This window comes from Marmota flaviventris, chromosome 1, assembly GCF_047511675.1.
Source record: "Marmota flaviventris isolate mMarFla1 chromosome 1, mMarFla1.hap1, whole genome shotgun sequence".
Classification (NCBI taxonomy): Eukaryota; Metazoa; Chordata; class Mammalia; order Rodentia; family Sciuridae; genus Marmota; species Marmota flaviventris.
The window spans coordinates 102,225,959-102,241,025 of NC_092498.1; the positions used below are offsets into that span (position 1 = coordinate 102,225,959).

The 15,067-nt window shown below is 39.0% G+C and overlaps 1 protein-coding gene across 3 annotated transcripts in view; it reads left to right on the forward strand.

Annotated features, from left to right (window-relative positions):
- Ogdh (oxoglutarate dehydrogenase) overlaps nucleotides 1-15,067 on the forward strand; it is an 84,836-nt gene that overhangs the window by 523 nt on the left and 69,246 nt on the right. For all 3 annotated transcript variants that reach the window (XM_027938300.3, XM_027938299.2, XM_071614419.1), the window contains exon 2: nucleotides 11,162-11,410. In XM_027938300.3, coding sequence (XP_027794101.1) covers nucleotides 11,189-11,410 — 222 coding nt within the window. In that variant the 5' untranslated portion in view covers nucleotides 11,162-11,188. The remainder of the gene's footprint in view (nucleotides 1-11,161; nucleotides 11,411-15,067) is intronic.

Sequence of the window (15,067 nt, forward strand, 5' to 3'; positions counted from 1 at the left end):
ACGGTTCTCTTTGCAGGCCCACTGGCTGCCAGGTGCTGTGTAGATTTGGCCGAAGTTCGGATAGAAACTGTTCGCGCTCCCTTCCCTCGGGAAGGGTGTGCGACGTGAACTTGGAGAGTTGCCTGCGGAGAGTTAAGGGGACTTATGCCGCGGTGCCCTCACCCTGATTGCTGCAGCGCCAGGCCCCTCTTGCCCACCTGGTAGTCTGCCATCACTGAAGTGATACGTTTTGCAAGAGTCTCTTAATGTGGCGGCTAAGCTCTGATGACAGGAGATCTGGCGTCAAATCTGTGCCTTGGGAATAGAGGTTAGGATACTTATGGAATAAAGAAGCAGGTTGGTTTGGCCATGGGGCAGCTGATTAGAGATGAGGGAAATGCGGTAATCAGTGGTTTCGCGCTGGCGTGATCAAACTTCTGGCTCTAAATTGGACGCACATTCAGAAAATGGCGGCGTTAGCCTCGTCTAAGGGTGGAGATTTCTTCACTCTGACGTCAAAAGGTCACTTATCGGACACCTGTGCAGGCTTAAGTATAGGATCGATGCTTTTAGACAGTTTCAGATACACAGAAATTCCTGAAAACATTGTAGGCTTCGTGACGCATATGTCAGATGTTATGTAAGTTGATAGGAGTGTATTGCTTCAGCTGCATGACCTTTGAAGTTGGTGATAAAAGCATTAAGTAAAAGCAAGTGAAGTAAAGGGTTTTTTCCAAGTTTTTCCTTGGTTTCATGACCTTGGCATGTTCCACCTCTGTCTGTGGGCCCCTTTGCCTTGATACTAGTCAGATGGAACATACAGTATAGGGATTTCCTTGTGCCTGGTCTTATAGTCCTGCACTTGGAGTCTATTCAGTTAGGTTGCTCTCAGGAGCCTACATTAGGTTGAGTGACACTAGGTGCAATAGTCAAAAATAGGGAAATATTTAACACTATAGTAGCTTTGTAAAATAGTTCAAGACTGGATCTTGGGAAGTTGGAACAGATCAGAGTATCCTCATTATTTTTTTTTTTTTGAGAGTACTTTTAATATTTCACTCCCTGCCTTAAATAACAGCTTTATTGAGGTATAATTCACTTGATATAATTTACATTTACTACATTTTACCCATTTAAAGCACCCAGTTCAGTAGTTTGTAGTAAATTCACAATTATGCAAGCACTGCCCCAATTCAGTTATTCTTAACGTTTTTTTTTTAATTTGACACAGGGTCTCATTAGAGTTCCTGAGGCTGGTCTTGAACTTAAATCCTCCTGCCTTAGCCTCCTGAGTTGCTGGGGTTACAGGCATGTGCCACCACTCCTGACTTGAGTCTCAGAAATTCATACTCATATGAATTTTTGTTGGTTTTAAATTTGAAAGCATAATTTATTAAGTGCCAAATATTTACCATGTTTATATGTCTAGTATGTGCCCCTACTAGGGCATGAGGAGTGAGATCAATTAAAAGTGACTCCTTTGAGTGCTGTTTTACAGTATCATTTTTAGTTTTTGAGATGAGTGTACCAATTATTGAAAAATTTGAGTAATATGAAATTTTGAGAAATTATACATTCAAATCTATTGTACATAGTCATAACAAATAGTGCATAGATCCTGCACTATTGTTTTTCCCACTTCTCTCCATTGGTAACATTTTGCAGAACTACAGTAAATATTTTAAGCTGATGTTGACATTAATAAAATTCAAGATACAGAAGTAACAAGGATTCCCCCTCTTGCCTTTTTATAGCCATATCCACTTTTCTGCTGCCCTCAGCTCCTGGTAACTAGTTCACTGTTTCTATAATTTTGGTGTGTCAAGAATGCCAAATAAAGGCACTAATACAGCCTTTTGAGATGGTCTTTTTTTTTTCACTGGGCGTAGTTCCCTGGAGTTTCATCCACATGATTGTGTGTTATTGGTGACTGTTCCTTTTTCTGGCATTCAAGCTGTAGATATACCACAGTTGGTTTAACTATTCATCCATTGAAGGACATGTGGGCTGTTTCCATTCCTTAGCTAGTACAAATAAGTCTGCTATAAACATTCATGTACAGGTATTTATGTAAATGTAAGTTGACATTTTCTGTGAAAACGCCCAAGTGTGTGTGCAATCACTAGATCTCTAGTGCCTGCTTAGTTTTCAAAGAAATGGTTAAACTTTTTCAGAATGGTTGTACTATCTTCCTTCCTTCTGTCTTTCTTTCATTCTTTCTGGGAATTTAACTCAGGGGTGCTCTACTATTGAGCTATATCACCAGCCCTTTTTATTTTTTATTTTGAGATGAAGTTCTCCCTAAATTGTTGAGTCTGACCTAGAACTTGCAATCATTCAGCCTCGGCTCTGAAATACCTGGGATTATAAGTGTGTGCCACTCTGCCATCATTTTATATTTCTGCCAGCAATGTATGTATAATCCAATCCATTTTCTTCACAGCCTTGCCAGCATTTGGTGATGTTACTATTTTTTATTTTAACCATCCTAATATATATGTAGTAATGTCTCATTTTTGTTTTAATTTGCATTTCCCTGATGGTAAATGATATTGAACATCTTTTCAGGTGTTTACTTGTCCATCTGTATATACTTTTGTTTAAAATGCCTGTCTTTATCTTTTGCCCATTTTGTAATTGGATTTTTTTCCTGATTTTTAAAATTATATTAAAATGATATTTATATTATCTTTGTTTTTGTTTTGTTGATGCTGGGTATTCAATCCTGGGGTGGAAGTGACCTACCACTGAGCCTTATTAAATTTTGGGGAGAACAGGGTCTTGCTAAGTTGTCCAGGCTAGCTTTGAACTTTGCCTCCTGGATTCCTGAGGTCAAATGTGTGCCACTGTACCTGGTGACATAATTTTTGCTTCAACTGTCAAACATAGTTTAGGAAACTCAAGGATATTGTATTTATCCATGTATTTGTTCTTTTCATTGTTCTTTCTCCCTTCATCAGTGTTTCAAGGTTCTTCTTTTCAGTGTGTGTATATGTGTTTGTGTGTGGGACTAGAAATTGAACCCGAGGTGCTCTACGGAGCTATATCCCCTATCACCAGCCCATTTTACTTATTTGTTTGTTTGTTTATTTCAAGTTTGCCAAGGCTGAAGATTCTTTCATCAGTTCCTTTCTGTTCAGAGAGCTTATTTTAGCCATTCATTTAGAGTAAGTCTGTTGATGACAAATCCTTAGTTTTTCTTCATCTAAGAATGTCTTGATTCCTTTTTCATTGCTGAAGGATATTTTGATGGGTACATTGATTTCAGATTGACAGTTCTTTTCCTTTGGCACTTGAAAAATACTGTGTCAGGCTGAAGGTGGTGGTGCTTACCTGTAATCCCATGACTTGGGGGCTGAGGTAGGAGGATCACAAGTTAAGGCTAACCTAAGCAATTTAGCAAGACTGTGTCTCAAAATAAAAAATAAAAAGGGCTGGGGATGTGGCTCGGTAGTAAAGTACCTCTGGATTCAATCCCTAGTACCCAACCCCCCCAAAAAAAAGGAAAGGAAAAGGAAAAAAAAAATACTGTTTTAATTCCTCTTGACTTCCATAGTTTCTGATGAGAACTGTAGTCATTCAAAGTTAATTTTAATTTTTAATTTTCTGGTATATAATGCATTCTTTTTCTTAATTCTCACAAGGTTTTTCTTTGAGTTTTCAAGTTTGGTTATGTATGTTTCTTTGGGGGGGTCTGTTTCTTGAATGTCTTAAATTTATTCTTTTTGCCAAATTTAGGGAAATTCCAGCCATTATTTTTTTTTTTCAGCCTCTCTTTGGGACTCTGATGATACAAATATTAGATATTTGTTATAGTCCCATGTTTTCTGAGGCCTTGTTCATATTTTTTCAGTCTCTTTCACTGATCTTCAGATTAGGTAATTTCTTTTGCCAGTTCACCAGTTACCTTCTGTCCTCTCTATTTTGCTGTTTAACCCATCCATTATTCCATTTATTCAGTTGTGAATTTGTTTTCTTCCTTATATTTTCTCTCTCTTTGCTGAGACTGTTTTCCCTTTGTTTCAATCATGTACATAGTTGTTCATGGAAGCACTTTGATGGTAGCTCATTTAGAATATTTGCCAGATGATTCTAACAGCTTTGTCATCTTGGGGTTTGTGTCCATAGATTGTCATTTCTTTAAGTTGAGATTGTTCTGGTTCTTAATGAGAGATCTTTGATTGCTGCTGGGACATTTAGGGGGTCAAGTTATGAGACACAGTTTTATTTAAATCTCTCAGCAGAGTAGAACTGCTTGGGGGGCAAAACTGCCTCAGTTTTGCTCTGTAGGGGTATCTGTACAGAGCAGGCACTCCTTGTTACTGCTCTGGATGAAAGTTCCCCACTGATTGCAATCTGCCTGGGAGGGTGGGGTGCGACCTCATTACTCCTGGGCAGGGTTGGAATAGGGTTCCCACTGATAATATTGTGGGGGCAGGGAGGGGGATGAAAGTCTCTGGTTTCTACTCTGACATCACTTGAGTGGGTGAGGGTGGGGCCCCCAGTGTTTTCTCTGGTGTTGGAGCAATTAAATTTTCCACCTTGCTGCCCCTTTCCTGGTTCTTTGGCTAGAGAGAACAGGCTTTTGTTGTGGCTATTTCTACACCTGTTGGCATTTTTGGATTTCAGGCTTCTCTAGTACTTGATCTGGGACATGAAGTAAAAAGAAAACTGGGAACTCACTGCTCTGTCCCCCTCTAGGGCGCCACAATCCCTAACCAATCTGCTTCCTTCTATTCACCTTCTAGAGTCTTATTTTGTTTTAAATGTAATATCTCATGTTTTTAGCTATATTTACCAGAAAGGAACAGTCTTGAATATGCTTTAATAAAATGTTGACATATTATCTTACTTTCCATAAAGATTTAAAAATTTGTACTCTTTCAGCACCTTTAAAAATTACCTCTCTACCTCCCTTCTCACAAGTTAACCTCTTCAGACACCTGTAGCCCTTGACACCTCTAAAGCTGCAGGGCCATACCCAGGTACTGAAGCTCATTTGGGGGACTCACTTTGGAGGTCTTCCTGTGATGAAGGAATGTGATTTGGTGAGCTAGGTGGGCTTCTGTGCTAAATGATGGAGATAGAGTACAAATGTTTCAGAAGTTAGAGTGGCTGCTATACTAAATTAACTGACGTTTAGGTATCTTAGAACTTTTAGCTTTTTAGAAATATCACTGGTTGGCCCTTTTTTCCTGGTAATTTATAATTCTTTAATCACAGAAACTTTGAAGTTTGAAAAGTGTTTTTATGTTTGTGTTATAGTTACAAACACACAGTATGAGTTATGAGATTAGAATAATTTCTGTCTCTGCTTTGTGACTCAAAGACACTGAGCACAAGCTGTGTGGTATTAAGGCTCACACACTGAATTGGTGTCACACTGATAAATTTCCCATTCAAATGTAATCCTTTCCATCTCCTATCCCCCAGTTTGTCTTTAATAAGAGGTATTATTATCACTAGCAGAAGATGTTGAATTGCTTGAGATTCTCAGTCAGTAAAGGAGAATTGATAGTTTTACTCTGTACACATAATGTTCTTTGTATCACTGCTCAAACTATAGTAATTGCAAACATGGAATAACAGCCACAGGTATGAAGCAGGTATTTGTTCTTGAATCATAAGAAGAATGAGTCTGAAACAAACATAAAATAAAAGGGAATATATTTTCAAATTGTTCTTTAAAATGGTTGCCAGCCAATACACATAGGTGGTAAGCTTGTATGCTTTTTTTTTCCTCAAAGACTCAGTTGATAAGATATTGCACAAGCTGTTTTCGCTAGACATTGCCTTTTCAGTTATCCCTCTGAATGTTATGTTGATAGGCATCAACATATTTCTCCTATTCCCGCATTCTGCAGTAGGGACTTAGAGGTGACCCTTGGATATAGAGGAAATTCTAGACACAGACCTGGAGGGCTTCATACTCAGAAAAAAAATTACATTTAAAAAAAAATACACAGGGGCTGGGATGTGGCTCAAGCGGTAGCGCGCTCACCTGCATGCGTGCAGCCCGGGTTCCATCCTCAGCACCACATACAAAGAAAGATGTTGTGCCCGCCGATAACTAAAAAATAAATATTAAAAAATTCTCTCTTCACTCTCTCTCTCTCTGTCTCTCACTCTCTCTTTAAAAAAAAATACACATACACACACACACACACACACACACACATATATATATATATATATAAATAAAATAGATGGACATAATACCTTTATTTTATTTATTTATTTTTATGTGCTGCTGAGGTTCAAACCCAGTGCCTAACACATGCCAGGCAAGAGCTCCACTGCTAAGCCACAACCACAGCCCCAAAGTAATAATTTCTTAAGGATAAGGCAAGGCATTTAACAAAAATTTTCTTTGATTTTTTACTTTTTTGTTTTTATATCTTGTTCTGAATGTATAAATTTATTCTTGAAGTCAACAGATTACAGATTATAAGTCTTGAAATCAACAGATTACAGATTATATCATTTTTTATACTTTATTGATCAATTCTCTTGGATTTTTTCTCAGACATCATTCTTTTAAAACAACTTCATTAAGATATAAATTACATAATGTACAATTTACCCACTTAAATTTTTTTAATTTTTAATTTTTTTTTTGGTACTGGGGATTGAACCCAGGTACACTTAATCAATGAGCCACATCCCCAGCCCTGTTTATCAGGTGTGTGCCACTGTACCCAGATACCCACTTAAATCGTACGGTTGAATACTTTTGAGAATATCAGATGGTTGTACAACATTAGCACAATCTAGTTTTAGAGCTTTTTCATCTCCCCTGGAAAGATACTCTCATATCCATTAAGAGTCAATCCTCATCCTTGTGCCTTTCCCCTGCCTCAGGACTAGGCAACCACTTTTGTACTTTCTGTCCCTATGAATTTTCCTGTTATAACCATTTCATATAAATGGAATAAAAATATGTGGTTATTACTGAGTGTAATCTTTTAAGGGTTCATCCACATTGTAGCATGCATAAAATTCATTTGTTTTTATTACATGATATTATATTGTATGGGTATATCACAATATGTATTCCTCAATTAATAGATATTCAGATTATATTTTTTGCTTTTACGAATAGTGTTGCTATTCAAAAAATACTGTACCAGTTTTTTTGTGGGCATATGTTTTCATTTGTCTTAGTTATCTATTGAGGCATGGAATTGGTCATATGGTAATTTTATGTTTACCCATTTGAGGAACTGCCATTCTTTTCCCAAAGCGACTGTATCATTTCATGTTCCGGCCAGAAATGTAGGAGTTTCCATTTACTTATCCTTGCCCAAACTCGTTATTTCTTTTTAATTATATCTAATGAGTATAAAGTGGCATCTTGTGGTTTTGATTTTTTTCATTTCACTAATGATTCATGGTGTTGAGCCATGAACATTTTTTCATGTGCTTACTAGTCATTTGTATATCTCTGGGGAAATAGCAATTCGAATTCTTTGCCTCTTTTTTGATTGGGTTATTTGTCTGATATATTCTGTGTACAAGTTCTATATCAGATAAATGATAAATGATTTTCAAATACTTTCTTCTAGTCTGTATTTTTAAAAAAATATTTATTTTTTAGTTTTAGGTAGACAAAATATCTTTATTTTATATTTATGTGGTGCTGAGGATCAAACTCAGTGCCTCATGCATGCTAGGCAAGCACCTTACCACTAAGCCACAACCCCAGCCCCTGTCTTTTCTTTCTTAATAGATCTTTTTTTTTTTTTTTAATATATTTTTTTAGTTGTTGGTGGACCTGTATTTTTATTTATTTGTATGCGGTGCTGAGAATTGAACCCGGTGCCTCACACGTGCTAGGCAAGTGCTCTACCACTGAGCCACAACCCCAGCCCCTTAATAGATCTTTTGAAGCACAAATATTTTGATCAAGTCTGTTTTTTTTTTTTTTGTGTGTGTGTGTGTGTTCTTTGTACTTTTGATGTCTTGACTAATCTTCTATTGGTAGAAGATTTACTAGAAGATAGACTCCATCATAACTTGAAAGTTAAAAAACTTCAAGTGTCTGACACTTTTATCTCTTGTACTTAGGACTTTGATCCATTTTGAATTAAATTTGTATGTGATGTGAGTTAGGGGTCATTCCTGTACACGTGGAACTACAGTTGTCCCGGCATCATTTATTAAAACTATTTTTATCCTAACCCTAACCCTAACCCTAACTTGGTGCACTTGTTAAGTAGAACTGTTTTTTTAAGCAGGTGCTCTACCCATGAGCTACGTCTCCCACCCTTGATATATTATCCTTAATATTGACTAGTATCACTCAAAAGAATGTTAATATTGTGACTTAAAACCTAAAGTTGATTGGCTGGTAGTTTTCTTTCTTTTCACATTTAGTATCTCCTTACCACATTATGTAAGGGAGAAGGGTGAAGGACAGGCTATTTACCAGAATTGGCAGTATAAATCTAGTGTCAGCTCTATGGGTCTGTCAGAGTATAGACAGCAAGCAACTTTCCTGGCCATTCCTGGGTGGAGAAGGGGGTATTGCGCCATCTGCTGAAGGGCAACTTTCCGATGAGTCATCATTGTAAGGGAAGTTGAAGATCTGTGGCTGTCCTGTTGACTGCTGGGTAGCAATAAACTATCAGACTCAGTGACTACAGGAGAAAAAACCCTATATTAGAGGTAGTTGGATATCTCTTGCTGCCTTGATAATAAGGATGTTAGATGAATGAGTGTTTTCTTCTGGATCTGAGTAATAAAAAAATTTAGCAACAACAGTAGTATTTTTGCTACTAATGTTAGTAGCTGTTTGCCTTAAATTTATTAGTGGGAAAAACTAGAGTATAATGGGAAGTCAGAAGAACTACTGTTGAGTTAACAAAAAACTTTTGATTTCTAAAGTAAAAGAAAATGCAGGAATTAAGGTCACATGCTGTAATTAATCTAGAAATATATTGCTTATTCACCATTAATTCAGGAGGAGCAAATTTTTTGCTTGTTTAGTTTGTTTTTACACAATCTATTCTGTTTTCCTTTTTACTGACCTTTTTTTTTTTTTTTTTTTTTTACTCAACACTAGAGCAGCCAGAGAAGGACATGTTATATTTTCATTGTCTCTACGTATAGTCTGAGTATATCTGGGCCAGGAAGAAGGCTCTAATAAAAAGTACAGACGATTTTGGGAGTTACATTTATTTCCATACATTTTATAATTTTAGAACTTGGATTATATCAGGTACATATGAAATGAGGTGTATTTGTTATTGTTTTGGTGCTGGGATTGAACCCAGGTCCATGAGTATGTTAAGTGCATGCTGTACCACAGAACTACACCCCAAGCTCTGGACATGGTATGTAATTTCAATTTTACTGCCAGAGAATCTGCTTTGAGCAGAATCATGAGCAAACAAGCAATCATTGAGTCCAGTAGGACCCCACAAACACACACACACACACACACACACACCCCCACACCTATCTCCCAGCCCTCTTAGGCAGTGTCATTTCATGGAACTTTCCTCTTTGTCCATTGATGTTTCAGCCTCTTGACCCCGAGACCAAAGCTCTCCCAGGGTCCCTTTTGCTGGGACTGGTTGCCCATTGGCAGCTAGAACTCAGAGGAAGAGAAGCAATCTTCATTCTCTTGGAAGAGAGTCACTGTCTAGAGGCAGCAGGGTTCCTGGGAGTGGCTGGAAGTCGTTTTTGAGACTCTTTTGGAACAGTATAATATCTCTAAACTCTTTCAAGTTCCGGTGGACATATAACTACTTTTAAAAATGACTATTTTGATAGAGGATTATAAATTAGATCAAGCAAATCAGTAGATGAATCTAAATCTCTCCTTCCTCTCTGCGCCTTCCTTCCTGTCTAGTTCAGACCTCCCTTGCCCCTGGACTCAGCTTCTCCCTCTCTCTAGTCCAGTGGATATAAGAGATTGGTGGGCCTGGCAGGTTGTAGAGCAGAAGAGGATTCCACTGTTAAGAGGGTTGGATAGGGATCCTGGTTCTACTACTGGTAATCCTGTGACATTGATAAGATGTAAGGAACACCCACTCAGGCTATCTGTAGAGTGTGTGGGTTTATGCACAGTTTTTGCACAGATTACTTAACTGCTCTATTATTTCAGTTGTGTAGAGCCCTTGTGCTCATTTGCTTAGACATCTGCCTCCACAGGATTTAAGGACAGGCTAAATGCCAGTCACAGTCTGACTTTTCCTCATTCTTCCTTCCTGGCACCACAGATCTGGCTTTTCTCTCAGTCTCTTACCACTTTTTTACTTCTGTCTTTTTGTCTGCAAGTCCTGAGTCCTTCCACATGCAGTGCCTCTCTTCCTTCCTTCTGGTCTATATCCTTACTGTCTGAGACACTTCTACCTGGAAGGAACCCACACCTCAGAGGGTTTTCTTGGCATGTTCTGTGCCACTCAAGTACTCAAGGCTTTCTTTATACCATTTTTATGTCTCAGGAGTAAATTACTTGAGTGTAAACAAACTATTTTTTCTAATTTCCTTGAATTTTTCAGAGCACTGTGAGGATAGCAAGTATTCAGTAGGGTCTTAATAGATTAGAAAATGTCTTTCTCATCTGCAGTTAATCCTTATCCTAAATGAATTAATCATTGTTGCCTTTTTTTTTTTTTTTTTTTTAACCAGGGATTGAACCAAGGGGCACCTGACCACTGAGCCACATCTGTAGTCCTTTTTATTTTTTTATTTTATCAAGATAGGGCCTCAGTAAGTTGCTGAGTCTGGCTTTGAACTTGAGGATCCTCTTGCCTCAGCCTCCTGAGCTGCTAGGATTATAGGTGTACACCACCATGCCTGGTCCTTGCCTTTTTTGTGGTTGTTTTATATAATATATAAACATAAAGAAAGTCACTTTTGTTAAACCCCTCAAACTAGTTTTGAACTTTTTCAATGCAGATGATAACATCTACAACTGTGTACCAACCTCCCTTGGGCTAGCCCATGCCTCCTAGTAGGCGTTGCAAGTATGTGTGTCAGCTTGACATAGTCTTGCTCTGTCTAGCTCTTTGGCTGGTCGATTCAGGCACTGAGCAGGCAGAATGCTATTGCAAATGCATTTATAGATCAGGATCTTTGTCCAGAGTAGGGTAAGGGATTTTTAATTTTTTTTGTAGCCTAAGTTTCTATAATGCTGTTTTAAAACTTTTCTTTCTTGTTTTTTTCCCTACAGGTAGTCGGGAAAGATTTCAGGACAAAAATGTTTCATTTAAGGACTTGTGCTGCTAAGTTGAGGCCGTTGACGGCTTCCCAGACTATTAAGACATTTTCACAAAACAAACCAGCAGCAATTAGGACGTTTCAACAGATTCGGTGCTATTCTGCACCTGTCGCTGCTGAACCTTTTCTGAGTGGAACTAGTTCGAACTATGTGGAGGAGATGTATTGTGCTTGGCTGGAGAATCCCAAAAGTGTACATAAGGTAAGTTTCACAGGATGATCTTCCATATTGGTGTGTTGTTCTAGTGCTGACTGGATGCCCAGGTAAGTGTGCGCATTCTGAGCAGTCATTGGGCAGACAGACAGGCGACTGGAGCCCTGCACCGACCACCACACCGTTTGCATTAAACCAGTGTGGCCTCAACAGAATTCGTTCCCTTGCTTGATGTACAGTAGTTGACAACAGGATCAATCCAACTAGCAGATGAAGAAGCACATGTATGGCCCTATGAGGATAAAAGGATGCTCATGTATACCCCTGCAAGGATGTGAAGAAGCACTTGTATGGCCCTACAAGGATAAGAGAAAACACGTATGAAGCCCTGCGAGGATGTGAGCAATTACGTGTTTATTCTATAAAGACTTGAGGAAGCATGCATGTGGCCTTCCAGGATCTCCCCCATGGCTACTTCAGGATGAAGCCTTTGAGGAAAGAAAGTATATGGGAAAGAATGGGACCTCAGGAAGCTCTTCCATCCTAACTGTTCTGAGAAGAGACTTACATATGATATACCTTAAAGTCGTTTAATGTAATTTCTGTATAAATGACCTTCTATTTATTTATTTATGGTTGTCAATGGATCTTTATTTTTTTAATTTATATGTGGTGTTGAGATCGAACCCAGTACTTTGCACATGCTAGGGACGCCCTCTATCACTGAGCTATAACTCCAGCCCCTAAATGACCTTTTAGATCATTGTGTTTCTGTTTCTTTCTGATTTCTCTGTTACTTATAGGGGCATCTTCTTCTTAGATCACTTTCTTTACATGTTTGCTGATATAAGTTACACCTGGAACAATGTGTTTATTCAGTTTGTGGCGAGTGAATATTTATAGGTGCCAGTAGCCATTTCTTTGTTTTTAGGTAAGGCTGCCAACTTGATGGGTGGGGTTGCAGTGCAGTGTGGGTGGAGGGTAGATTCTATAGTTCCTCATCTGTGTCTCATCTGTCTGGTCTCTGGAAGAGTAGAAGGAAATGAGAGGCATGGTGCTCAGCATTTACATGGAGGGCATGGTCAGCCAGCATTGTTTATTCATACTGTTAATTGTGCCTTTATCCCATCCTTGAATCATGAGGTTATCTTACCAATAGTATGTGCCCATTGGCCTGTGAATATGTTTCACCTTCAGGTGTCAGTGACATTGAAGAGTGAAACTGTTTTTGAGATAGCTGGATCCACCAGGCCCTGGATTGGCAGTAGCACCCCTTGCTTAGCCCTTTCCCCAAAAAGAAGTGTCCTATGAACGTGCTTCTGTTTTAGTTATGTTGAATCCTGGAGGTTCCTGATGACAGCAGGTACAGATTGTGTCTGACATAACATAGCCCAAACATTTCAGAGTCAAAGACTGTCATCTTGTGCCAGTCTTTTCTCAAATAACCTTTTTGTGACCAACCAACTCATTTTAAGTTGTGTTAGGATGTAGAGATTGCAGCTCCTGAATGACAGCACCTTGAATGTGAGAGAGATAAGAAGGACCTGGCTGTGAGCTACGTGGTCATGATGCCCATTCCTGAGTGGCCTCTGGGTGGTAGGACACACAGTAGCAATGGCCACAGTTTTCTCCGCATGGGACTGATACTAGTGTAGCTGCTATTGATGTAGCTTTTAAACAGAGTTTTGTGGAGGCATGGTGGCTTTGTGTTCCTTGGATGTGTAAATGACTAGTTCTTGAAAATTCTTTTTACCGCATGGTATTAGAGAAAGCAGAATGTGATGGCTGGAGAGTAAGGGAACTGGTTAGGATACCTGCTGTGTCCCTAAGGTGGGGTAAGAGTACCCAGTTTAGCTTGAGCCAAGGGCCCCCCCCCCCACACACAGATAAGGGCTGCTGAGGAAATGATCACATTCAGGAGAGGTCCACTGTAGGGGTTGTGCGTATAAGGGATTTTGTACTTTAATCAGAAGGTGTGTGTAGGTCCTTGGCAGATTTTATGACCATTTCTGAGTCTCTGAGGAACTCTTTCATTATCAGGTATGTGCTCTGTTCCTCTTAGCCTGAGAATAGAAGGAGGACTGATTCAGGGATCCTGGTGGGATTTCATTTTGATCTAGTGGGATTTCATTTCTCTTCTACTTTGCAGACAGTGAGGTGGATCCTATTCAAGCTGAATTAAACCCATATTTGGTGCATGCATGTTTTTCAAGCAAGATATTCCATAATTTCTTTCAAATTTTGAAAAGCATCTGTGACCCATAGAGGGTTAGGATTCACAGCCTAGAAATGCTTTACTTTATTAAGAATGCTTAATTTATGCCCTTTTAGAACATATAGTTTAGGTAGAGATAATACAATTACTGTAAGATTTAGATCATCTTTCTTATCTCCCACTTCCACTTCAGAAATGTCCTGAGGTCAGATTCCATATACATTTTTAGAAAGCTCAACTGCTTCTGGGATTGACCTTTCACATCCAGTAGAAGCAGAACAAACTCAGTGTCTCCCTCTTCTGCCCACCACTGCTTTTTTATTACTAATTTTTGAGCTTCGTATCACTGTGTCTTCAAGTACAGGTAATAGAGAGGAGTATAAAGGAAGCACCTGAGGAGACCCATCTTCCAGCTTTAGTAGCTCCACCCTGTGCTAGTCTGTTAAAACCCAGTTTGTGACCCACTTATTTTTTGTTGATTGATTTGTTATGGGTGGGGGTCCCACTGGAGTTTTTATAATAATGGGGATTGAACCCAGGGTGGGGGCACTTTGCTACTGAACGACATCCTCAGCCCTTTTTATTTTTGTTTTGAGACTGGGTCTTACTAGTTGCTGAGGCTGGCCTCAAACTTGGGATCCTCCTGCTTTAGCTTCCTGAGTATATGGGATTATAAGGTGTGCTACCATGATTAGCCACTGGATTATATTAAGGCAAATCCCAGACTTGTGTCATTTCTGGCATGAAATGCATCACTCTGACTGATAATGAGATGTTTTCATAACCATACCAAATAAAATTAATAGGATATTTCTCTAATTGAATCTCATCTTTGGTCTGTATTTAAATCATTGTAATTTTTGGGGTGAGGGAAGAGGTACTGGGGATTGAACTCAGGGGCACTTGACCACTGAGCCACATCCACAGCCCTGTTTGTATTTTATTTAGAGACAAGGTCTCAGTGAGTTGCTTAGTGCCTTGCTTTTGCTGAGGCTGGCTTTGAACTTGTGATCCTCCTATCCCAGCCTCCTGAGCCGCTGGGATTACAGGTATGTATGTGCAACTGCTCTTAACTGACTAAATCATTGCAATCTTAAAGCTTCCCCCCATCCCATCCCTACCCTGTTTTTATTGTTTGATACCAGAGATTAAATCTAGGAATATTTAACCATTGGCTACATCTCCAGTCCTTTTTTGTTTTTTATTTTGAGATAGGGTCTCACTAAATTGCCTAGGACCTTGCTGAATTGCTGAGGCCGGCTTTGAATAGGCGATCCTCCTTCCTCAGCCTCTCTAGTTGTTGGGATTACAGGTATATGCTACAATATCTGGCTTAAAGTTGCCATTTACATTTGGATTTAAACTTTATAGTTGGTTGTTGTATCCCTGTTTTCTTGTGTGTATGTGTGTGTGTGTGTGTATACACACACACACACACACACACACATTTTGTTTTGAAATGGAGTCTGTGTTCCCCAGGCTGGCCTCTG